The sequence below is a fragment of the Ochotona princeps genome, chromosome 17 (assembly GCF_030435755.1).
Source record: "Ochotona princeps isolate mOchPri1 chromosome 17, mOchPri1.hap1, whole genome shotgun sequence".
In the NCBI taxonomy this organism is placed as follows: Eukaryota; Metazoa; Chordata; class Mammalia; order Lagomorpha; family Ochotonidae; genus Ochotona; species Ochotona princeps.
The window spans coordinates 574,851-599,592 of record NC_080848.1 but is presented as its reverse complement, the minus strand read 5'-3'; the positions used below and the strand labels follow the sequence as shown (position 1 = coordinate 599,592).

The 24,742-nt window shown below is 67.7% G+C and overlaps 2 protein-coding genes across 5 annotated transcripts in view; both read right to left on the bottom strand.

Moving 5' to 3' along the window:
* Window positions 1-1,669: 1,669 nt before the first annotated feature.
* Window positions 1,670-14,616, bottom strand: FASN (fatty acid synthase). Of its 2 annotated transcripts, none has more exons than XM_058675426.1 (42): window positions 14,303-14,616; window positions 13,493-13,621; window positions 13,261-13,413; window positions 12,642-12,815; window positions 12,352-12,552; window positions 12,158-12,280; window positions 11,923-12,038; window positions 11,715-11,849; window positions 11,153-11,615; window positions 10,879-11,066; window positions 10,595-10,784; window positions 10,150-10,244; window positions 9,936-10,070; window positions 9,644-9,847; window positions 9,443-9,558; window positions 9,194-9,366; window positions 8,929-9,120; window positions 8,771-8,851; window positions 8,501-8,680; window positions 8,246-8,422; window positions 7,974-8,177; window positions 7,499-7,809; window positions 6,919-7,308; window positions 6,681-6,845; window positions 6,492-6,610; window positions 6,263-6,417; window positions 5,968-6,171; window positions 5,742-5,892; window positions 5,488-5,666; window positions 5,294-5,413; window positions 5,092-5,214; window positions 4,779-5,002; window positions 4,317-4,518; window positions 4,084-4,235; window positions 3,913-4,004; window positions 3,691-3,842; window positions 3,370-3,615; window positions 3,099-3,287; window positions 2,572-3,014; window positions 2,398-2,496; window positions 2,012-2,263; window positions 1,670-1,907 (listed from the first exon to the last, which is right to left on the bottom strand). In XM_058675426.1, the coding sequence occupies exons 2-42, from the start codon at window positions 13,617-13,619 to the stop codon at window positions 1,770-1,772; spliced, it is 7,533 nt and encodes a 2,510-aa protein (XP_058531409.1). In that variant the 5' UTR covers window positions 13,620-13,621; window positions 14,303-14,616; the 3' UTR covers window positions 1,670-1,769. The 2 variants fall into 2 exon arrangements, with proteins under 2 accessions (XP_058531409.1, XP_058531408.1); XM_058675425.1 differs by having other exon boundaries at window positions 13,493-13,626; window positions 14,303-14,615.
* Window positions 14,617-16,350: 1,734 nt separating this feature from the next.
* The window catches only part of CCDC57 (coiled-coil domain containing 57), a 61,277-nt gene continuing 52,885 nt past the window's right edge, over window positions 16,351-24,742 (bottom strand). For 2 of the 3 annotated variants that reach the window (XM_058675614.1, XM_058675617.1), the window contains one exon: window positions 16,351-16,565. In XM_058675614.1, the coding sequence (XP_058531597.1) occupies window positions 16,399-16,565 (167 nt within the window). In that variant the 3' untranslated portion in view covers window positions 16,351-16,398. The remainder of the gene's footprint in view (window positions 16,566-24,742) is intronic. The other variant, XM_058675616.1, reaches the window with a different exon arrangement.

Genomic DNA, 24,742 nt, shown 5'->3' with positions numbered 1-24,742 from the left:
TCCCTGCTCTGCCCAGTGCCAGGGAGACTGCAGCCCTAACCCGCCCTGGCTGCACAGGAGCCCTCCCTCGGCGGCCTGTTGCCTGGCCTGGAGATGCCCAGCCAGCTCCGCAGCTGCTCCTGGGGGCTGCAGTGACGCCCCCGCTGCCTCACGCAGATGCCTGCCCCTCTGGTGTGGACACGTCACCTCCATGCCTCGTGCATGTTAATGTACTTGGCTGTTATTCAGCCTTTCAAATAAAAGTGTCACTTGAAAAATATGTATTTTTAGGTTTCTTTAGAAATGTCTTACAGCCAAGATGCTACTTGGGGTGTGGGCAGCCCTGTTGGGGCTGGCAGGCTGAGTCCAGGCTGGCCCTGTGTGGCGGCTCCCTGCACAAAGGAGGGCAGCGGCCGAGTGAAGACTGGCATGGAGGGGGCCAGCCCTGCACACGCTCTGGGTGCCAACGCCGGGTCGCGGTCGGGGCCCTCGGCCTGTCCAGATTTCCTGCAGGTCTGGGAGCCTTGGGGTTCACATCTGTGTGGCAGTGTAGCTCCAGCAGTGTGCCCGTGCCAGTGGCACGGGGCCTGCCAGCCTGGGGTGCCATAAAGGCCACCCATGGGTCATGTTCTGCTCTTCCAGCTGCATTAGCACAAGGCTGGGTCAGAAGTAGGGCAGCTGGCCACGTGGGCATTGCATCAGCAGGCTGGCACGCCGGCCTGCAGCACGGACAGGGCATCCCCAGCACGCCTGTCAGGAATGACCCCCACCTGGCTTTGCCTTTTTGTGATTCTTTTATTTTATGCGGCCTGCTGGACACTGGTAAGCTTCCCACAATGCCTGTGTGGAGCTGGTGTCAGTGAGCTGGCCGCCCAGGGGCGGCTGACTGACTACTGGCTACCTTATAGCCCTGATGCAGGCAGCGCCCATTACGTGAGGTGGGCCCTGCCTGGGTGGCACAGCGTCCCCTGGCCCCAGCCCCTTGGCTCGGAGCACCCCTCCTGTTCACTGTCCCAGGAGTTGGGACGGGGCAGGTATGCTGCCCTTTGGGCCCTAGGGAAGCAGGCCACTGAGCGCCTGGGGCTGTGAGGTGCCCACGCTGGCCCCTTGGGCTCGGGGACACTGCCTCCCGGCAGGGCAGGAGCCACTTGCTATGCAATGTCCAGAAAACCTCCCTGCTGCCACCCGCCTCAGCCTCGGGGACCTCCTATGGTCACGTGTTCTCCCTGGGGGCGCCCTCAGGCCTCTGGGGAGCGGGGAGCTGTGAAGGAGGGAGACGCAGACAGAGCTCCCGTGCGGTTTATTCAGGGGCCGGGGAGGGTGCCGAGCAGCATCGTACGCCTTGGGGTCCAAACGAGACACGCCGCACATGGCTCTTCACTCCGGCAGTCACAACCGCGAGACGCCGGCAGCAACGAGCGCACACACAGATGGGCCCGGTGCCGTCCGCAGGGTCGGGACGACCCCACATCATGGCTGCAGCCGGACACTGGGGGAGGCCAAGGGGCCCCCAGCCCCTCTGCCCCATGGCGGCAGAGGCTGGGCTGGGCAGCACTTCACAGAGGGGGTGCACCTGGGGCGGGCGTTCGCCCAGCGATGCAATAAATAAGAGTGCACGCAAGGCGGCCAGTGGGGCCCGCCTGGCCCCGGCAGGCCTGGCTCTTCACAGACCGGGCGGGCGGTCTCCGAGCCTGTGTGGGACTTGGCGACTGTTCTGCTGCCAGCCGCGAGCGGGCCCCACCTGCAGGAGCCTCCCTTGGCGCTGCGGCCGGAGCAGTCCCGCTGCGGGCCTAGCCCTCCCGCACGCTCACTCGCGGCTCGGCCAGGGAGCTGTGGATGATGCCGATGATGGAGTCGAGGCCGCTGCCCTCGAGCAGCGTGCGGTGGTCGCCCTCGACGACGTGCACCGACACCTTGCCGTCGCATACCTGTGGGGAACCTCGGGTCGGTACGCCCACAGCCACCCTCCCCCGGCGCCCCAGCTACCGCGCCCCCTCCCCTGTGCCCCAGCCGCCTGCCCGGCACCCCACACCTGTGAGAGGTTGTAGTCGGCACCCAGGTCCTGGCCGTAGGCGCCGCCCGTCTTGGCGCGCAGCAGCGTCACGTTGCCGTGGTACTTGGCCTTGGGGGTGTACTGCTCAGCCGCCCGCAGCTTGTGGTAGAAAGACCGGGCCGCGAAGCTCAGCTCCTGGCGGTCCAGGCCCTGGTGGCTCTCGGTGACCAAGTCCACCGCGGCTGCCACACGCTCCTCCAGGCTGCCGAGCTGCAGCAGCGACTCCAGCAACTGTGCGGTGGGGGTGTGAGTGTGCGCCCTCCAGCCCCCCCGCCGCCTGCCCAGGGAGCCCCCAGTTCCCCCCCGCCGCCTGCCCAGGGAGCCCCCAGCTCCCCCCGCCGCCTGCCCAGGGAGCCCCCGCCTACCCTGCCGTGCTCCGCGTCTGTGAACTGCTGCACGAAGAAGCAAATGGCCTCAGCTTCGGCTTCCGCCTCGCAGCCTCGGGTCATCTTGGCGCGGTAGCTCTGCGGGGAGGGGCAGTTGCAGGGGCGCTAGCCCGGGCCGGCCCCGCAGCCAGGGGCCCTGGGGTCAGGTCTTACCTGGGTGTAAGCCAGCACGTAGGAGTGGGAGCCGTCAAAGAGGAAGAGGCTGTTGTGGGCCGGGCCCTGCTGGGCCTGCAGCTGCGAGCACATCTCGAAGGCCACGCAGGCCCCGTAGGAGTAGCCGGCCACGCGGTAGGGGCCCTCGGGCTGCACCTGCCGGATGCACTCGATGTAGTAGGCGGCCAGGCTTTGGATGCTGTCCAGCGGGGCGGCCCGGGTGCACTGCAGGCCGTAGGTGGGCACGCTGAGCCGGGCGGCCAGGCTGTGGAAGACGGTGGTGGAGCCCTCGATCGGATGCACCAGGAACAGGGGCCGCTCCGAGCTCTGCACCGAGTTGAGCCTCGTTAGGGTGGGGCCCTCGGGGTTCACGAGCAGGGTGCTCAAGTTCAGCTGCTGCTCTCGGGCCGGGTTGCCCTCCTTGGACGTGGCCGATGGCAGCTCTGTGGAGACAGGGAGGCGTCAGGCCTGCCCGGACACGCGGACTGCGGCTCTGGCGCCAAGGGCGGGCCTAGGCCACCACGCACCCGTGTCGGCGCTGGCCTTGGAGGAGAGCTCCTGGAGCCGCCGCAGTGTCAGCTGCCGCACCTCGCGCATCGACAGCACCAGGTCGTGCTGGCGCTCCAGGGTCTGGCGCACCTCCACGCCCATCAGCGAGTCCAGGCCCAGGTCGGCCAGCGAGCTGTCCATGCTAATGCCGGCCAGGTCACGGATGCCTATGGGGCAGGAGGGCTCGGTTGGCGGTCCGGCAGGGCTGTGGGTGCGAGCTCGGGCGCAGGGGGAGCGCGTGGAGCTCACCCAGAATGTGTGCCACAGCCTTGACCAGGTCCTGCTGGCCATCGCCGTCGCCGCGGGCTGCAGCCTTCTTCTCGGCCAGCACGAAGCTGCTGAGGACGGCGTGTGGCTGGTGCAGGAAGAGCTCCAGCACCTCCAGGCAGGAGGCGATGCGCTGCGGCAGGGTCCCCCCGATGACCGTGTCATTGGTGCCCATGGTCTCCAGGACGACGCCCACGTCGCCAACAGCACCCCACTGCACCGCCAGGCCTATAGGTGAGGAAACGGTGAGGGGCCCGGCGGGCGGGCGGGCGAGGGGCCCGGTGGGGGCAGGCCGGCTCTCACCTGGCAGGCCGTCCTGTCGGCGCTGCTCACAGACGCGCTCCATGCATGAGTTGGCGAAGCCGTAGTTGCTCTGGCCCGAGTTGCCGCGGCCGCAGCTCACGGAGGAGAAGACCACGAAGTAGTCCAGCTCGGGGCAGGCCTCGCGGGTCACCCTGCGGACACCTGCGTCACTCCCACGGCAGCTCCCAGCCCCGCCGCCCCGTGCCCGGAGCCCGTGCCCACCTGTCCAGGTTCATGGTGCCGTGGTACTTGGGTCTGCTGACGTCGAGGAACAGGGCGGGGCTCTGGTTCTCCAACATGCCGTCCCGGAGGACCTGCGGGGGAGGCAGGCTCAGCAGCCGGCCGGGCCTCGGCACGCCGTCCCCGGGGACCCTGCCCAGGGTCTGTCCTCACCATGGCCAGGTTGAAGATGCCTCCGACGGGCCCCAGCTGCGCGGCCTCGGCCACCAGGGCCCGCGCGCCCTCAAGTGAGCTGGCATCCCGGGTGGACACCAGCACCTGCACGCCCTGGCGGCGCCACTCGCGGACCTGCTTGGCCTGGTAGCCTGCAAGACACGGGGCGCTGGGGTCTGGCAGGGGCAGGGGCACCCCCACCCCGGGTGCCACCAGGGGCCCCGCCCACTCACCTGTGCGGATCCCGGAGCGGGACGTGAGCACCAGCCGCTGAGCCCCGCGCAGCACGAGCCACCCGGCCAGCTCCAGGCCGAAGCCACCCAGGCCACCGACCAGCACGTACGTCTTGTGGGGCGGGCAGAAGGTCTTGGAGATGGCCATGGTCAGGGTGGGTGTCACTGCCTTCAGCCCTGCCTCCTGCTCCTCCTCACGCACCTGCGGCCGAGCAGCCCGAGGGCTCAGGTGCTGTCCGGCTTGCCCAGAGTGCCCAGCTCACCCGGCCTCACCAGGGGTGCCCGGCTTGGGGTGCCCAGCTCGCCTAGAGCACCCGGCCTCACCAGGGGTGCCTGGCTCGCCTAGCGCGCCTGGCCTCACCAGGGGTGCCGGTCTGGGGTGCCCGGCCTGGGGTGCCCAGCTCACCTAGAGCACCCGGCCTCACCAGGGGTGCCCAGCCTGGGGTGCCCACTCGGCCTCACCTGGATGATGACCTTGCCAATGTGCTTCCCCTGGGCCATGTAGCGGAACGCCTCCTCCACCTGGTCCTTGGGGAACACGGTGCGTTTGAGGGGTTGCACCACTCCGTCGCGGATGCCTGCCCGTAGCAGCTCGGCCACCTCCCGCCAGTCCTCGTTGGCGTCTTGGAAGAGGGCGTCTAGCAGGACTCCGTGGAAGGTCACGTTCTTGAGGAAGACAGCCATGCCTGGACAGGGAGGGGAGGCGGGCGACTCACTCGGGGCCCAGTGGAGGGGGGCTCCTGGCCACCCCCGCCCGGCGGGCCCTGGCACTCACCCAGCGGGTGGTTGTTGGAGAGGTCAAACTTGCCAATCTCCAGGAAGCGGCCGTGCTGGGCCAGGCAGCGCACGCTGGCCTGCAGTTTCTCCTCCGCCAAGGAGTTGAGGACCAGGTCAACACCTGGGCGGGAAGGGGGCGTCTGGTCAGGGCCCACCCCTCCGCCTGGGCCGCAGGGAGACCTGCGGGCGCCCCGGCTCACCCTTGCCGGCCGTGTGCCGCAGCACGTGCTGCTCGAAGCTTGTGTCGCGCGAGTTGGCGAAGCTGGTGTCGTCAAGCTGAGGGAACCGGGCCTGGAGGTACGCCCGCTTCTCGGCCGACCCTGGCAGGTGACGGCTGGTCGTGAGCTGGGCGGCCGTGGACCGTCGGGGGCAGGGGGACAGGGCGCGACCTTACCCACGGTGGTGAAGACACGGCAGCCCATGCTGAGCGCGATGGCGATGGCGGCCTGGCCCACGCCGCCAGAGCCCGAGTGGATGAGCACCGTGTCCCCTCGCTTCATGCGCCCCCGGACCAGCAGCGAGTAGTAGGCCGTGGTGTACACGACCGGGACCGAGGCCGCCTCCTCCAGGGTCCTGGGGACACGCCAGGGGTCAGGGGGCCCGGCTGCCAGCTGCCCCACACCCCCGAGGGGGCCCTGGTCCACTCACCAGCCGGAGGGCACATCCCAGAGAAAATCTGACGTGAGCAGGACGGAGGTGGCCAGGCCTTCCGCAGGCACCAGCCCCATCACGCGGCGGCCACAGGCGTCCCGGCCAGAGAACTCCATGCCCAGCATGCAATCCCTGGCGCTCCACTTGCCTGGGGCAGGGCCAGGGGGCAGTGAGCCGGCAGCGCCCCCCTCCCGGCCCTCCCAGGCCCAGGACCCCAGCGCACCTGGGATGGCGTCGGCCGACAGCTTGCCAGTGGCCAGCATGATGTCGCGGAAGTTGAGCGAGGCGTAGTAGACGGTACAGAGCTGCGTCCCGGGGCTGGTGGGCTGCGCATGCCGCAGTGGCGAACAAACCCAGCGGATGGACGAGAGGTCGCCACGGGTGAGCACAGTGACGAAGGCGTGCGCTGTCGGCTCCTGGGGCTTGTCTGTGGGCGGCAGGTGTGGGGTGCTGCGGGCCGACCTCGCCTCCTCAGCCCGCGCTCGCTGTGCTGGGAGCTGGCGGCGGGGGGCACTCACCCTGCTCCAGCTGCAGGTGGCGGAAGGCGCCCCAGGCCCCGTCACGGTACACGTTCATCACCAGGTCCGTCCGCAACACATCCTCCAGCTCCGGAGACCCGGGGCCCAGGGCCGGGACGCGAGACTCGCCACTGAGGCTGGACAGCAGCATGCACCTGCAGGCAGCAGAGTGTGAGGGGCTGGGGGGCGACGGGGAAGGGGCGGGGAGGGCCCGGCAGGCATCTCCTACCGAATCCGGTGCCCGCCGGGCTCTTTGCGGAGGCAGTTCACCAGGCCCACAACGCCTGACGTGGGGCAGCTCATGGCCGTCAGCCACACGGGCCGGGGCGAGTCCTCGGCCAGGATGTCCTGCAGGACAAGGCAGCGGGTTGGCCTCTGTGGGACCCGGGCCAGGGGGGGCCGCTCCCCAGGGTCAGACCTTCAGAGGGTCCACCCAGTGGAAGCTGGCGTCGTCCACGGGCAGGAAAACGGGGCTGTGGCGCGGGGCTGGCCGGCGGCACAGGAAGAGCACGGAGCCGTAGCAGGAGGCCTTGACGGCCACCAGCTGCAGGGCGGCCTTGGCCATCAGCTGCTCCCACTCGTCCTGCAGGGGCGGAAGCGGGTGTCAGTCCTGCGTCCTGGCGACTCCCAGCCCTCCCTGCCTGACCGGTGCCCACCTGTGTCAGCAGGCTTGGCCCCTGCTGAGGCTCGGCGGCCGCGAGGAAGGCCAGGGTCTCGCCGAGGGTGTGTCCCCGGAGCAGAGCGTGCAGCAGCAGGAAGCCGCCTTCCTTGAGGGCAGCTGCCATGTTGCCCAGGGCAGAGGCCGGGTCCCCGAGGTTGGCCACTGTACAGTTGCACACCAGCAGGTCGACCGCACCCAGACTGCTGGGGGCGGGGCCCTCGGGGTCCCACTGACTCTGGCCGATGCCCCACTGTTGCAGCTGGGCATGGGCGGCCTCTAGGGCCTGGCTGTGGCGGTCAGTGGCCGTGTAGTCCAGCTGCAGCAAGGGCTGGCTGTTGAGCAGGTCCGGAATGCGGGTGAACAGGTGACCCTCGCTGGCCAGCACCTGGCACGGAGACGCCCCCCGAGTCAAGTGTGCACCAGGAGGGGCCTCCCCTGCAGTGGCGGATGCCGGCTGGAGGCTCCGGCACACCTCCCGGGGGCCACGGGCCAGGGTGGGGTCGTCGCCCCCCACAGCAGCCGCGGAGGGGCCCGAGCCCAGGGGCTGCCTGCATGACCATTTGCCTGGCACCCACCTCTACCACCTTCATCCTGGGGCTCGCCAGGTTCTCCAGGGCAGTGTCCACGCAGACCTTGAGGGCCGGGCAGGTGAGGAGGCCGCTGAGCAGTGGGTCTTCGGGCAGCAGGGACCTCTCCTGGGCCAGGGCGTGGCCCAGAGCCTGCTGCAGGCTCCCGTTGAGCTGCAGCTGGCAGGCCGCTGCCAGCAGCCGAGGAAGAACCTGCTGCGGGGGCTCCTGGGGCACTGGCACCCTGGCCCCGTCCAGCCCAGGCACAGCCATTTTCAGTCCCTGCTGGGCCACTCGGGTCTGCAGCACCTGCGCCAGCCCTGGTGGGGAAGGAGACACAGTCCTGCTGGCCCCGGACTCTGTTCGGGGCCCGGCCCTCTGGTGCAGGCAGCAACCCTGCACACAAGGCACTGGCTCGCTGTGCGCGGCTGCCCCCGCCACACCCTGCAGGGCGCTCCCGGAGCCGTGCCGTCTGGGGGCTCACCCTTGCACAGCTGCAGCTCCTCCTGCAGGGCAGCGTTCTCAGCCAAGCAGCTGCCTTCCACGTGTGGCACGAAGCAGAACTTCTCCAAGATGGGCACCAGCTGCTCCTGCTGGCGCCGGGGGGCCGTGGAGGTGTGTAGGCCCGCCAGGTGAGCCCCCCCGCTCACCAGGGTGCCCAGGCAGCTGTCCACCACCGCGTCGGCCGCTGTGGGGAAAGACGGGTGAGCGTGGGCTGGGTGGGGCTGAGTGGGGCACCGGGAACGGGGGGCTTACCTTGGGCCTCACCCCACGAGTGCACCTTGCGCAGGTGGGTGGCAGGGTCGATGTGCAAGGCGGTGATGCGGGTGGGCAGGCGCAGGCTGCGCTGGCTGTGGCCCAGGATGGACACCTGCAGCATGGCGTCCAGGAAGGTCACCCAGTTGTCTTTCCACAGCAGCTGGCCGGAACTGCCTGCGGCACAGGGGACGGCCCTCACACCGACTCTCCGGAGTCCCCCGTTCCCGCCAGGGTGCAGAGACCCCTGCTTACCTTCGAGGTTGGCCTCCAGGACACCCTGGAAGTGGGGGCCGTAGTCATACCCACGCAGCCGCAGCTCCTTGTACACATCAGCCTGGGACAGGCGGAAGGCAGCCGTGGGGTCTGCAGGGCTCTGGCCTTCCAGGAGCTCAAAGAGCTTGGGGTTCGGATCCTCCCACTGGTACACCTTCCCTGGGGGTGGCAAGGGGCTCAGGACCCGTCCTGCAGTCCAGTCCCTGCTTCCAGGGGGGGCTGCCATCACCGGACCCTGTCCCTGCTCACCGCTCACGATCAGATTGCCGTTATCGGAGACCTCGAAGGCACGGGAGGCCTCCAGGAGCCGCACCTCCAGGGTGACAGTGCCTGCAGCGCGGGGGGTCAAGGTCAGAGCGCAGCAGACCTCCCCGGGTGCCCCAAGCAGCCCCAGGCCCAGGGCTCACCGGTCTTGGGCAGGATGGTGGCCTGGTGTAGCGTAACGTCCTCAAACACCACGGGCAGCTGCTCCATGGCCAGGCCCAGGCGCCGGGCCAGCGTCCGCCAGGCCAGGCACAGATAGCCGGTGGCAGGGAAGATGACCCGGCCGTCGATGCAGTGGTCCACCAGGTAGTGCTCAGGGGACTCGGGGCTGGCGTCTGTGGGCGGGCACAGGCCTCAGCGCAGCCCCTGGCCCGCCCACCCCCGATGCAGGAGGGGCACCTGGCTCACCGATGGTGTAGACGGTGGCAGAGGAGGAGCTGGAGCCGTTGGGGAAGTCCTCGGCGGCGGGCACGTCCCAGCTCTGGCTGTGCTCCCACTTGATGTAGGGTGAGATGAGCGGGGTCCCCCGTGGGGCCGGGAACTCCACGGGTGGGAACAGCGCGTTGGGGTCTACGTCGGTGCTGGTGGGGATGGAGACATGAGCACGTGCCAGGGTGCCAGGGTCCCCCACGCCCAGCACGGCGGCCGGACACCTACCCGGTGAGGTGCAGCTTGCCCAGGTTGGTGAGCAGGAACTCCAGGTTGTCCCTGTGGTCCTTCTTCATCAGCGGCAGGATGGTGCAGCTGGGCTTGAGGCCCCGCTTCAGGATGGCCTGGGGCGACAGGGCCGGCAGAGCTGAGCCCGGGCAGCCTGCCCCTCCCCGGACCACCCCCCGCCCCGCACGCCCCCTCGCGCACCTGCAGCAAGGCGTGAGGGGCGATCTCCAGCACCACGGCCTGCTCGGGCACGTGCCACAGTGCCTCCTGGAAGAGCACGGGGCTCACCAGATTGTTTACGTTGTACTCGGCCGAGGACGTGCGGGCCAGGCTGCCCTGCCACTCGGCCTCTGGGATGGAGGTGCTGAGCCAGCGGGCAGAGCGCGGCCGCGGCTCACGGATCACCTGTCCGGGATGGAGCAGAGCGGGGTCAGGGGGAGTGGGCCCCTGCCCGAGGCCAAGTGGGACCCCCCGCCTGGGCCCCCAGAGCCACCTTCTTAAGCTGCTCCAGCAGCGTGGGCGCGATTGCATCCATGAAGTACGAGTGGAACGCCAGGCCGCCCGTGCGCACCTCCTTGGCAAACACGCCCTCCCGCCTCAGCTGCTCCACAAACTCCGCCATGGGTGCCTGGGCCGGGCGGCAGCGGTCAGGGGCTGCAGCCCAGGCCCCGCCCCACCCTGGGTGCACATGGACGGGCAAGGCCCACCTGAGGCCCCGAGATGGTCACTGTGTCCACGGAATTGTGGCAGGCGGGCACGATGCCAGGTGGACAGCGCTGCTTGCACTCCTCCCAGGAGAGGCCTACGAGGGAAGGGGCCTAAGTGTGGCTCACCGACTCGCCTGCCCTGGGGCAGTAAAGCTGCCAGCTGCTGTCATTTGTGGGTGGCTTGGCGGGGCACTAAGGCCCAGCCACTGGACGGTGCCCCTGCAGTGACCAGGCAAGGCCTCACCCTGCTCTCTGCCCACCCCTCCCCTGCTGGGCCCCTGCAGCCCTCGGGGCTTCAAGGGGCAGAAGCCAGGCCCAGGACACCACAAACATACATGTGTGGGCACCTGGGGGCTTGGCTCGGTACCAGTGTATGGGACAGCACACCTGCTGGCAGAGGGGCCCACTCTTTCCCAAGACCACGGGCACAGCAGGGGAGCCGTACCCACGGCAGCCATGGCGCCCGATGGGAGGTGGGCATCCTTGATGCACTGGCCCCTCCAGTAGGCGGCCAGCACGGCCTCCTCCTGGGACAGGCAGCCGTCGGCGTAGCCACAGGCCACCTCCCCCAGTGAGTGCCCGATGATGCCGTCCGGCTGGAGCCCCACCGCGGTCAGCAGGTCGATGAGTGCGATCTGGGGGAAGTGGAGGCCACGTCACGCCAGCCCGGGGAGGGTGTCCCCCAGCTCCTCCATCTGGGGCTCCCGGGGCTGGCACAGGGCTGTGTACCTGGATGGCCGTGAGGCTCACGAAGGCGTACACGATGTCATCAAAGACGCCCTCCTCGGGGCTCAGCAACAGGCCTGAGACCTTCACCCCAAATGGCGCCAGGGTCTGGTCTGAGCGCAGGATGGAGGCCCGGAAGCGGTCTAGGCGCATGAGGCTCCGCCCCATGCCATGCCACTGCGTGCCCATGCCTGCCCAGGAGAGCGTATCAGAGCCCGGTGGCTACCCAGGCCACTGCCCACAGGGGTGTGGGCCGCGTGCGGGGCAGGGGCCTCACCAGAGCAGATGAACCAGAGCGGGCGCTTGCCGGCCGGCACCTGCTGCACGTCCTGGCTGCTGGCCTCGCCGCCCAGCACGGAGTAGCCCCGGAAGGGCATGGCGGCGGGGGAGGTGGGTGCGATGTCATTCAGCATGCTCACAAAGGTCAGGTCCTGGCTGTGCCGCTGGCCCTGCTCGAGCAGGCTCTGGACGGCCTCAGGGGTGCGCCCACTGGCCCGCAGCAGGCGGGGCAGCGCGGCGTGGGGGGCACGGGGCCCGGGGGCCCGGGTGTTGGGCTGCAGGACGACGTGCACGTTGGAGCCACCGAAGCCGAAAGAGTTGATACCCACGTTGCCACCGCGCACGGGCAGCGGCCGGTCCACCACCTGCAGCCGGCCGTCGCTCAGCGCCGGCACCTCAGGGTTGGGGTTGTGGAAGTGCAGGTTGGGGGCCCAGAGCCCGTGCTCCAGGCACAGCAGCACCTGCAGGCAGAATCCCCCTCTGCAGAGCCGGCTCTTTGCGGGCACGCCGTGGGGCCAGCCCATGGGATGCCAAGAGCCGTCCCTCCCCGGGGCCTGTACCTTGGCTAGGGACGTGAGTCCTGAGGCAGGCTCGGGGTGCCCCATGTTGGACTTGGTGGAGCCGATCAGCAAGGGATCCTTGCGGGAGGCGCACAGGGCTCGCACGATGCCATTCAGCTCCTGGGGGTCACCCACCTTCGGGGGACACGGGAGGGTCAGAGGTCGCGGCTGTGCTGCCGTGCGGGGGGGTGTGGCGGGGTGGGCTCACCTTGGTGCCCGTGCCGTGGGCCTCGATGTACTCCAGGGACTCGGGGGCCAGGCCAGCCGGTTCGTACAGTGAGCGGATGAGCTGCTCCTGGGCCTCCCCGCAAGGGAATGTCACACCTGGGGGTGAGACGGGGTCTCAGGCTGACCCACACCTCCCGTGCCCGTACCTGCCGGGCCCTACCTCTGCCCCCCCGCCTTCCCCCACCCCGCCCCCGTGCCGCTCGGCCCCCATGCACCTTGCTCCTTGCTGCCGTCGGTGTTCGTGCCACTGTTGAGGATGGTGGCGTACACGCGCCGGGCCAGCGACTTCCTGGTCAGCAGGACGGCCACCACGGCCTCGGAGCGACAGTAACCATTCCCTGCAGAGAGCTGGCCTTAGTGATGCGGGCGGAGGCCCTGGTTCCAGCACCCCCGGCCCCCGCGCCCCCACCTGCATCGTCGAAGGACTTGCAGGCGCCCTCGGGGCTCAGCATGCCCAGCTTCATGAACTGCACGGACGTGTTGGGTTTAAGCAACACATTGATGCCGCCCACCACGGCCGCCGGGCACTCCCCGCTGCGGATGGCCTGGTAGGCGTTGTGCAGGGCGAGCAGGCTGGAGGAGCAGGCCGAGTCCAGGGTGACGCTGGGCCCTGTGGGGGATGCAGGAGTGGGCACCTGGGGCAGCCCCGCCCCACCCCGCAGAACCACCTCCCGTCTCAGAGTGGCTGGCAGGACCCACCTTTGAAGTCGAAGAAGAACGAGAGCCGGTTGGCCATCATGGCCCGCTGGCAGCCCACCATGCTGTAACCCACGAGGGTCTCGGGGTCTCGGCTCAGGGCCTCCGAGGCCTCCGAGCCGCTTGCGCCCACCCAGACACCGGTGTGTGTGCCCCGGAGAGAGGCGGGATTGAGGCCTGCAGGGTCAGAGTGGCAGGCCCAGGTAGGGCCCAGGTCAGGGAGTGGGGCGTGAGGCCAGCCGAGTGGCCGCAGGACAGGGTAGCACTGTCCCCCGAGCCTCCCTCCGTCCCTGGGGTCACGGGCCTGGGCTGAGCCTGCTGGCCCCAGCGTCTGGCCCCAAGGGCGGCCCAGCTGAGATAAACAGACAGAGGCCGAGTGTCCAGCCAGGGAGGTGAGGAGCCCGGACGGCCCCGAGGGAGCGAAGCCCAAGGCGGCCAGCAGCACCCGGGGTGCTGCCAGGTCGGCCCTCCTCCACAGCCACCTGCTGGGCCATCACCCCCGCCCTTGCCCAAGACCAAGGCAGACATGGGACAGTGAGGAAACTGGGGCGCCCGGGGCACGCCTGGGACGCAGCTGGCAGGCGGTTGTGAAAGCGCTCCAGGGCCCTGCGTGGCCGCTCACCTCCATCCACGATGGCCTCGTAGGTGACCTCCAGCAGCAGCCGAAGCTGGGGGTCCATGGTGTGCGCCTGCTTCGGGTGCACGCCGAAGAAGGAGGCGTCGAACTTGGACAAGTCCTTCAGCTTGCCGGAGCGCCGGGGCAGGCCGTAGAGCCCTGCGGGTGGCGGCGCGCTCAGCCCAGGGGGCAAACCAGGGCGCCCGCGAGTGGCTCCGACCTCCAGGCCCCCACTCACCCGCCTTCCAGCGGCGGTCGTCGTCGGTGACCATGTCCACGCCGCCCACTAGGTTGGCCCAGAACTCCTGCATGTTGTCCGACTCGGGCAGCCTCCCGGACATGCCGGCGATCACCACCTCCTCCATGGCTGCTCTGTGGGACGGCCCGGGCCCGCAGCGGGTCAGCGCCACACAATGGAGGCGGGGGCGTCGGGCCCAGGCCCCGGACTTGGCGTGCGCGCTGCAGCGGCGGTCTCGGGGGCGGGCGGCCCTTGCCCCACAATGGGCCGGCCTGCAGAGGCGCTGCGGGACGGTGCCGGCCAGCTCGGCACACCTGTGCAGGGCAGGCCTCGTGGCCCGCGCTGGGCCGCCCCTCCCGCCTCGCTGGGGTCCCGGGGGCCCCGGGCTGCTGCGCAGGGTCCCCCCGCAGCGGCGGGGGCCGGAGCCGGGACGGGAGGGCGCCTCTCTGCGGCAGATGGGGCAGGGGCGAGGCCAGGGCTGCTCCAGCAACTTCCGCCGGCCGGCCTCGTGCGCGGAGGCCCGGCTCGCCCCGGCTCGCCCCTGCGCCCCGCGCAGCCCCAAGAATGGGCGCCTGCGGCGCGGCTCCCCAGAGGGCCCCGCGCTGTGCTCCCCCACTTCCAGTCCCGCCGAGGCGAGGGGTGCAGGCCCCGCGCCCCTCTCCAGGCCCCGCGCCCCCCCCCCGGGCCCTGCGCCCCTTGCCGCGCCCCCCTCAAGGCCCCGGCGCAGTGGGGAGCACCCCAAATGCCTACGTGTGCGGGTGCGGGTGCGGGGGTGCGGCGCCCACGGGGGCCCCGGCCGAAGCCCCGTACCTGGTGAGGGCGCGGGCGGCGGAGAGCGAGGAGCAGCGCGGGCGGAGCGGAGCGGGCGCCGCGGCGTCTCTCTGGCTCCCTCTAGGCCGGCGCCGACTCTATTTAAACCGCGGCCATCCCCGGGCGGCCACGCCACATGGGCTGACAGCTTGGCTGCGCCGCCCAGGCCAATGAGCGTCGGGGCTGCGCCCCGGGCCTCGGCGCGCCGCCGGTGGTGGGGTGACCCGCGCGCGCCGCCCCCTGGACCCTGCGCGGGAGCGCGCTCGGGAGCGGGGAGCGCGCTCGGGGGCGGGGGGAGCGCGGGCGGGAGCCGGGGAGCAGCGCGCCCGCCCCCCACTTCCGCTCCCCGCCCCCCGCGACGCACGCGCAGGGGGCCGCCCCCACCCTCGTGTCCGCGGACGCCACGTGTGCGCCGCGCGCGACGGCGCTGTGCCGGGGGCGCGCTGTGCCGGGGGTGCGCTGGGGCGCGGGGCGCGCTGGGCCGGGGGCGTACTGGGCGGGGCGTGCGCTGGGCCGGGGGCGTACTGGGCGGGGCTTGCGCTGGGCCGGGGGCGCACTGGGCGGGGCGTGCGCTGGGCCGGGGGCGCACTGGGCGGGGCGTGCGCTGGGCCGGGGGCGCACTGGGCCTGGGGTGAGCTGGGGTGTGGGGCGCACTGGGCGGGGGGCGCGCTGGGGCGCTCAGGGCCGGGGGCGCACTGGGCGGGGGCCGCGCAGGGGCGCTTAGGGCCGGGGGCGCACTGGACGGGGGGCGTGGGCGGGAAGGCCGCTGGGGGGACCCGCGTGGCCGCACAGGCCTCGTCGCCTCGATCGCTCGCGCCCAGCCGGCCGGGGGCGTGGCGCGCTGCCCCGCGGCGGCCAATGGTGCGCCGGGGGCGTTCGCGGCGGCCCAATGGCAGGGCGCGAGTGGGCGTTGCTAGGCGATAGGGTGATGGCCGGCGGCGCGCGGCCTCGGGGCTGGCGGGCAGCGGCGCGGTCGTTGACCCCGGCCGAGGGCGCCCCGGGCGGGGTTACTGCCGGTCACCCTGCGCCTTCCGGGGCGCGCCTTCCTGGGCGGCGCGGGGTCCGCGCGGGTCCGGCGACCCCCTTCCCTTGCGCCGCTCCGGGGAGGACCCGGCGCGCTGAGGGCGGAGCTCCCCCGGGATCGGAACAAAGGCGCTTGGGCCGCTGTCCGCTCGGGGACTGGGCCCTGCCCGGTGGCCTCAGGAGACCCCATGCTCAGGGGCAACAGACAGTATGCGCCTGTGTCCTGGAGAGTCCCGGGTTGGGCAGTGCAGGGACTAGGGACCCTCCACCACACCACCCCACCACCCAGGAGGGGCCCAGGGATGCGATGGGGGTGGCCGAGGGCAGGGACAAGTCCCTGGGCAGGCCGACCCCAAGGTCCTTCCATTTCTGCCCGGCAAGGGGTGGAGACCCTAGCTTGTCAAGAAACAGTCTGTGACCACAGGATGGCCTTGGGAAGGGGCCCGAGGCTTGCTGAAACCTGAGGAGGGACCATCGGTCAGGTGGGCAGGACTTGGGGCCCCTGGGACCCGGGGACCCGGTTGCAGTCTGCCTCATGCGCCAGGCAGCCTCTCTCAGCTGCCAGCTCTTACAGGTGACAGTCACATGGCTGGGAGTGGCCTCCTCCCCACGCACTCCCAGGCAAGCAGTGACCCTGGTTGAGAAAGGGAAAGGCCGTGGCCCCGCTGGCTGCCGTGGCCCCGCATGTTGCCACAGGGGCGCTGTGACATGCTCTTTGGAGAATATGGGGTCACTCCTGTGGCACGGACACCTTGCTTCCCACTCATTCTCGCAGGTGGCCGGGGTGACCGTCATCTGCCCAGCCCCACAGGGGGCACCAAGGGCTCAGGGACTTGGCTGTGGATTCACTCATGGCAGCCTTCCATGGGCCTGGGACCCCTCGCCCCCTGTCCAGGCCCATGTGGCCACGTGGCTGGACACCAGCTGGGTGCAGGTGGCTGTGGGCGGGGCCAGCCCAGTCCTGGCACAAGCACCAGGCTATGTTTCCCAAGTAGGACACAAACAGTCCTGCCAGCCAAGGGAGGCATGAGGGAGCCACCTGCTTTAATGGGCAGCACCGGGCCACGCCAGGCTCAGGCACTGATGATGTTGTAGTTCCGGACCCTGGGGGGTAGCCGACGGCTCCTGGGCTTGGCAGGCTGGGATGCGGAGGGCCTGGCAGGTCCGGACTTTGGCTGGGCTGTCTTCGTCACCCCTTCCACGGCCAGGGCTGTGCTGAGGCTCTTGGCTGGGCGCTCTGCTGGGAGGGGCAGACACAAGTGGGGACATTGAGAAGGGCTGTGGTGCCTTGGCCAATCCATGCAGGTCACCAACCTCCTGGCACCCCTGAGCATGCCACCCGCCGCCTCGCCACAGTAGGCTGCAGCATGGACTTCTCACACCACTCTGGCCCCACGCACATGGCCAGGCACCGGCCGGCCCCGGTCAGTCGTAAATGACCTTTGCCCCCCAGTTCTGAATGAAGGGGTTGTGGTACGCCTGGAGCTGCAGCTCCCTCTGGCCCTGGCAGGGTCTGTTCTTCAAGGCGTCACTTGCAGGGGCCAGCCCCCTTTCCACCGTCTCACTGCTGGTCCTGTGGATGGCAGAGGCTTGGCGGTCAATCCATACCCCAGCTGCAGGAGTCAGCACTCAGAGGCACTGCCCCGGGCCCCTCCTGGGCCTAAGCCAGGGAAGGCTACAGCAGGAGGGCCCACCCTGACCGGTCGGCCGAGATGAGCACACCCCAGGCCTGGTGCGTTAGAAAGGGCTCTGCGGGAGGGACCGAAAGAGGTGAGAGGTAGCCACGTCCCCTCTGGGACCAAGGGGCCTGGGCGAGAGGCCACTGCTCTGACCGCCCCGCTGGGGTAGGGGGTGGGATGCCTCAGCACAGTCAGGAGGATCTGCCCCTGTGTGCTGGCCAGCTCTGCGGGCGAGCATGGGGGCTTGGCAGTGTGTGTGGAGTGGAGCAATGCACCCCTGGGAGCCGCCCACTGCGCAGGCTCACCCCACGTGCCCATCCGGCTGCCTTCTCCCCTGGAAACCCCTCTCTGGACATCATGGCTGCTGCCAGGGCCAGAGGCTTCCAGCTGGGGCAAGCCAGGCGAGCAGCAGGCCTCTGCTCTGGGCACTCGGGGAGGCCAGAGTGAGGTATGGAAGGGCATGACTGGTGTGGGGGCGAGTCTGCAGGATCCAGGATCCAGAACTGACAGGGCCTTGGGCACACACACTCATGCCCTCCTGCCCCAGAGAGACAGTGCCCAGCACACGGGGCCCTCAGCACCTACAGGGGTGACAGCGCTGAGGCTCCGGGCACTGGCCCATCCAGGACTCCCCAGGGGACAGCCTGGTGTCTGTGTCCACTCCGGGGCCTTGGCTCCCTTCCACATGGGCTCAGGGACAGCAGAGGCACGAGCTGTTCCTGGGCTCTGGCTCGGCAGCCAGGGCCAGACAGATGCTCAGCTGGGAGGCTGTGGAGAGCAGAGGGCCCCCACCGGGTCCAGGACGAGGCCCAGGCTGAGTGGGGACAGAGAGGTTCCTGCTGGGGCCAGGGGCACCCTGCGGACTTGAGGAGCCGGTGGCTCCGGCCTGTGGCTGGGCCGTGGCAGGACTATCTCTGCCAGCTCTCCATTGTACACTGAGGTGGCCAGGCAAGGGCCACAGAACTGCCCATGGAGCTGGACAGACAGGCCATGCCCATGGGAACCGGGTGGGCTATGCCCATGGGAATTGGACAGACAGGCCATGTCCAGGGAGCTGGACAGACAGGCCATGCCCAGGGAGCTGGACGGTCATGCCCACGGGAGCTGGACGGTCATGCCCATGGGAACTGGACAGACAGGCCATGTCCAAGGAGCTGGACGGTCATGCCCACGGGAGCTGGACGGTCATGCCCACGGGAGCTGGACAGACAGGCCATGTCCAAGGAGCTGGACGGTCATGCCCAGGGAGCTGGACGGTCATGCCCACGGGAGCTGGACAGACAGGCCATGCCTAGGGAGCTGGGCAGTCATGCTCACGGGAGCTGGACGGTCATGCCCACGGGAGCTGGACAGGCAGGTCATGCCCAGGGAGCTGGACGGTCATGCCCAGGGAGCTGGACAGACAGGCCATGCCCAGGGAGCTGGACGGTCATGCCCAGGGAGCTGGACGGCCATGCCCAGGGAGCTGGACGGTCATGCCCATGGGAGCTGGACAGACAGGCCATGCCCAGGAACCAGCCCAGTGTGAACAGGACTTTGCCATCTGGTACAGGAGCAGAGGAATGAGGCAGGCACGGGGTGACGTGTGAGTGGGCTGCATCTGGATGAGGGGGACCCCCCTACACTTGTGGGGCCGCAGCTGTGCTGGGCAAGCAGGTAGGAATGAGGCACTGGCTGTGTGACATGAGAAGTGGGGAGATGTGGACTGGACGCCCAAGGGGACGCTAGGGACAGGCAGTCCCACTCGGACAAGCCTATGGGGCAGCTGGCCTGGCCTGGGTGCCTACCCTGTGTGCGGCCCTCCTCCCGTCCAGCTGCTCCTCCTATGGCCTGGGAAGGCAGCCGAGCTGGGCCATGTGCTTGGGCCCCTGTAAGAGGCTCCTGGCTACAGATCAGCTCATTTCTGGCCACTGCAGCTATCTGGGGAGTGACCTAGCAAATGGAAGATTCTCCCTGCCCTCCTGTCTCTTCCTCCTTCTTGCTCTTTCAAGTAAGTAAACAAATAATTAAAAAAAAAAAGTAGCAGGATGAACACTGGGAACTAACAGCTACGCAGCCAAGGAAGGACACCTCTGGAATGTGAGAGCCACAGCCCCGCTGCCCCGAGCGCAGGGCTCCCCTCCCAGGGCATGCCCGCCAGACCACTGCGTGATACAGGACAGCGGAGTTGAACTGCCCACCTGTTTCCGAGCAGGGGTGGCGACACACAGGAGCCACGGGCCCACCAGGCTCCCCCTGCAAAGCTGTGCACAGAACTCAAGTAGTCCCAAACACTGCGAGGGAGTGGCCGGTGTGGCCTCAGGCCACCGCGCTGCACTGCACCACACGGCCCAAGGGAATCTAGGATGGACACTCTTAGCAAATCAGGAATACGGGACATTTCTTAACTTCACAAAAGGGCTGGGGCTGTGGTATAGCTGGTTCTGCCTCTGCCTGTGACAGCAGCATCCCATGGGTGCCACTTGAGTCCCAGTTCCTCCGTGTCTGATCCAGCTCCCTGCTAAGGGTCTGAAAAGGCAGCAGGAGACAGACTAAGTGCTTGGGTACCTGCACCACATGGCGACCGGGAGGAAGCTCCTGGCTCCTGGCTTCAGGACAGCCCAGCTCTGACTGTTGAAGCAGTGAGTTAGCGGATGGAAGATCTCTTTCTGCCTTTCAAATAAATAAACCTCTCTCTTTTTAAGATTTGTTTTCACTGGAAAGTCAGATATGCAGAGAGAAGGAGGCACAGAGAGAAAGATCTTCTGTGTGTTGATTCACTCCCCAAGTGGCTGCAATGGCTGGAGCTGAGCCGATCCGGAGAAGGGAGCTGGGAGTCGCCAAGCTGCTGCACCAGGCCATGCTTTTTTTCTTTTTAAAGATGTATGGGGCTTGGCAGCGTGGCCTGGTGGCTAAGGTCCTCGCCTTGATCCCATATGGCCGCTGGTTCTAATCCCGGCAGCTCCACTTCCTCTCTCTCCTCCTCTCAGTATATCTGACTTTGTAATGAAAATAAAATAAATCTTTAAAAAAAAAAAAAAAAGATGTATGGGCCCGGTGTGGTAGCCTAGTGGCTAAAGTCCTTGCCTGGCATCTGCTGGGATCCCATATGGACGCTGGTTCTAATCCCGGTGGCCCCATCCAGCTCCCTGTTTCCGGCCTAGAAAAGCAGTGGAGGGCGGCCCAAAGCCTTGGGACTCCACACCCCCGTGGGAGACCCAGAGGAGGCTCCTGGCTTCAGATCGGCACAGCTCTAGCCATTGTGGCCACTTGGGGAGCGTGTCAGCAGATGGAAGATCTTCCTCTCTGTCTCTCCTCCTATCTGTATATCTGACTTTCCAATAAAAATAAACAAATCTTAAAAAAAAATAGGAAAGCACACAGCAGGCATTACCTTTAGTGCTACAAGTTCAAGTTGGGACGTGACACAAGATGACAAACTATTGTGTTGGGGGGGCGTGGGTGTGAGCCATGGGGCTGACCAAGGGCTGGCTGCTGGGCTCTAGGGCCCCATACCTCCCTGGGACACCCCCAGCCCAGGCCCCTTCCTAATGGCCTCCGCTCTGCACTCCCAGAGCTGCGGCGAGACAATTAGGAGGCCCCAGGGGACGGACAAGGCCTAAGTCCCGCAGGAACGTGCGCCTTCCAGTGCAGAAAGGAAGACGGCCACATCAGCTTCCCTACGTCCACAGGGACGGGCCAGGGGAGCGGTGTAAGGGAGGAAGGCAGGCTGCGGGGGCGGAGAGGCGACAGGGGGCAGGGGAGGGCTGTGGCGGCTCCCTTGGGCCGGAACCAGCACTCAGATCTGGACCCCAGCACCACAGCACGTGGCTTTAGGACCACGTGCTGACAACAACTGTCCATTTCTCTATGACCTTCCAGAGGTCACTGACCCATGCACCTGCCCGTGCCTGGGTAGCCATGCTGAGCTGGCTGGCACCGAGGCCCACCTGGGTCGGCTCAGGGCTGGTGACGCAGGACCTGGCAGGCAGGCAGAGGTCTGGCTTCCCTGGCCAGTGCAGCACCATTCTGGGCGTCGCCCACACGTGTCGGGCGGGCTGCCACTCTGCCTGCACGAGGCACTCACCTGGGCTTGCGATGCCTAAGCATGTGGTGAGGGCCTCTCCTGCTTTCCTAGAAGCCTGTGTGGCCAGCGCCCGCCCTCACCAGAGCTGGAAGAACGTGACCACCGTGGGCATCTCCCTGCAGTCACGCCTGTAGCTCCCACCTCTGCAGCAGTTTCCCTGGCCTTGGGGCACTACCTACCCAAGCATGTTGCCCCACACCCTGGGCACCACAGCGGTGCCTGGGACAGGATGCTGGGCTGAGCCAAGGTGCCAAAGCCAAGGGGCTTTTCAAAGCTCACTGCTGCTGTTCCTGTCTCAGCTCTCGCTGGTGGCCACTTGCGGTCCGACCCTGCCCTCAGTCACCTGCTGATGTCCCGGCACAGTCTGGCCAGCGGGGGCAGGCGCCAGGCGCTCTGTGCCCGTGGCATGTACTGCTGAGCTGCAGGCTGGCATGGCTATTGTTCAGAGGTTTGCTCCCGACCCCTCTACCCTCTGCTGAAAGGCAGCGCACGGCCCCGGCGACTTCTCAGAAAGCGCCCTCCAAGGCCACTTGGCGGCTTCCCACACGCTCAGGGGGCATCAGCTGCCCAGGGCACTGTGGGGAGGAGCTCTGTGCCCACACGCCAGCCCAGTCCTTGCAGCCATTTGGGGACTGAACCAGTGGATGGAAGCTTTCTGTTGCACAGCCTTACAAATAAATGAACAAAAAGTGTTTGTTAAAAAAAAAAGTGATTCGGGTGAAGACCTGCCAGGACACATCAGGCTGGCATCCGGGGCAGATGCCGTGGGCTCTCGGCCGACAGGCTGGCATCCGGGCGGACACCGTGGGCTCTCGGCCGTCAGGCTGGTATCTGGGGCGGACGCCGTGGGCGTGTGCCCCGACCCCATAAAAACTATATGGCTCTCGACCATGTTCCCACCCCGGGGCAGCATGGGCAGCTAGGGGCACAGACAGCGATACTGGGAAACAAGGTGGCAGGTGTGTGGGGCGGCTGTGCCTGGGGCCGAGCAGAAGCGTGGGCCGGGCCTGGAGGCACCAACTCCTGGGCCCCTAGGTGCCTGCCGCCCCCACAGCCACGGCAGGCATGCTCTGGTAGGTGCATGGGCTGAGGTATTGCTGGTCCACTTGAGGGGCGTCATGGGTCCTAGGGATATCATGGATCCTGGGGGACAGCATGGTGTTGGGGTCATCATGGACGTTGGGGACATCATGGGTGTTGGGGACATCCTGGGTGTTGGGGTCATCATGGGTGGTGGGGTCATCTCGGGTGGTGGGGTCATCATGGGTATTGGGGTAATCATGGGTGTAGGGGTCATCTCGGGTGGTGGGGTCATCTTGGGTATTGGGGACATCACGGGTGTTGGGGTCATCTCGGGTGGTGGGGTCATCTCGGGTGTTGGGGGTCATCTCAGGTGTTGGGGTCATCATGGGTGTTGGGGTCATCATGGGTGTTGGGGTCATCTCGGGTGGTGGGGTCATCATGGGTGTTGGGGTCATCTCGGGTGTTGGGGTCATCACGGGTGGTGGGGTCATCTCAGGTGGTGGGGGTCATCATGGGTGTTGGGGTCATCTCGGGTGTTGGGGGTCATCTCGGGTGGTGGGGTCATCTTGGGTGGTGGGGTCATCATGGGTGGTGGGGTCATCTCGGGTGGTGGGGTCATCATGGGTGGTGGGGTCATCTCGGGTGTTGGGGTCATCACGGGTGGTGGGGTCATCTCAGGTGGTGGGGGTCATCATGGGTGTTGGGGTCATCTCGGGTGTTGGGGGTCATCTCGGGTGGTGGGGTCATCTTGGGTGGTGGGGTCATCATGGGTGGTGGGGTCATCTCGGGTGGTGGGGTCATCTCGGGTGGTGGGGTCATCTCGGGTGGTGGGGTCATCATGGGTGTTGGGGTCATCTCGGGTGTTGGGGTCATCACGGGTGGTGGGGTCATCTCAGGTGGTGGGGGTCATCATGGGTGTTGGGGTCATCTCGGGTGTTGGGGGTCATCACGGGTGGTGGGGTCATCTCGGGTGGTGGGGGTCATCATGGGTGTTGGGGTCATCTCGGGTGGTGGGGTCATCTCGGGTGGTGGGGTCATCTCGGGTGGTGGGGTCATCATGGGTGTTGGGGTCATCTCGGGTGTTGGGGTCATCACGGGTGGTGGGGTCATCTCAGGTGGTGGGGGTCATCATGGGTGTTGGGGTCATCTCGGGTGTTGGGGGTCATCTCGGGTGGTGGGGTCATCTTGGGTGGTGGGGTCATCATGGGTGGTGGGGTCATCTCGGGTGTTGGGGGTCATCTCGGGTGGTGGGGTCATCTTGGGTGGTGGGGTCATCATGGGTGGTGGGGTCATCACGGGTGGTGGGGTCATCTCGGGTGGTGGGGTCATCATGGGTGGTGGGGTCATCTCGGGTGTTGGGGGTCATCTCGGGTGGTGGGGTCATCATGGGTGGTGGGGTCATCTCGGGTGGTGGGGTCATCTCGGGTGGTGGGGTCATCATGGGTGTTGGGGTCATCTCGGGTGGTGGGGTCATCTCGGGTGGTGGGGGTCATCATGGGTGTTGGGGTCATCTCGGGTGGTGGGGGTCATCTCGGGTGGTGGGGTCATCTTGGGTGTTGGGGTAATCATGGGTGTTGGGGTCATCTCGGGTGGTGGGGTCATCTCGGGTGGTGGGGTCATCATGGGTGTTGGGGTCATCTCGGGTGTTGGGGTACTCATGGGTGGTGGGGTCATCTCGGGTGGTGGGGTCATCATTGATTCCTGGTACTTGATCCCTTCCTGGGTCAACATCGCAGGCTAAGAACAGGCTGGAGCCACTGAGGCTGAAGCGCACATCTTCAGCTGTGGTCAGGCTATTTATCTGACCTCTTGGAAGCATCGGCCAGGAGGGCATGTGGCCCCGCCTTCAGCCTGGTGCCCGTGATGTAGGGCAGTCCACTGCCCCTCCACCTGCCTCAGCCCGCCTTCCATGGCCTGCTCTCCTGCCTGTGGTCCGCCCAGCCCAGGGACCGTAAGCTGACACACAGGACGCCTCACGCCTGCACTGCGGCTGTGCTGGCACGTGTCTGAACCTCACGCACAGCCATGCCACGGAGCCAAACTTCGCGGGAACCTTGCCCCGCTTCCCAGAAAGCATGAGCGGCGTGCCTCAGCTGAAGCCCACAGCACCCCTGCCTGAGGACAGCCCAGGTCCTTTCAGGCCTGCTGGGCCCCTCAACATGGGCTCCCGAGCGAGGGCTCACCGGCGGGCATCTGGCTTCCAGCTGTGGCCTTTTGGAGCTGGGCCCTGGACCTTGGCGGGGCCGCCCAGCCTGGGGCTGCCCAGTCCTAGGCCCAGCTGCCCTGGGCCCCTTGTCCGGATCTCACCAGCTGCCAATGTTTAAAAAGTGAAACACTTAATGTGTCTATAAAGGACTCAGCTCCGCTTGAAAAACAGGATGGTCTAGCTCATCCAGGCCGCACCGGCAGAGGAGGCACCGCGGGGTGGGGCCGTCCGGGCTGCCCTGGACCAGGGGCCAGGTGCTGCCAGCACGCGCTGGTGCCAGAGCCCCCGGGCACTGGCGCAGCCCCCACTGCCGCCCCATGACCCTGGAAGCAGATCCCAAGCCCACAGGCTGGGGCCTGGCTCACACCTGGATGTGGCTGCTGACCTGCGCAAGTGCTGGGAGCAGGCAAGGTCAGGGCTGAGGCCACGCAGGCCTATGTGGG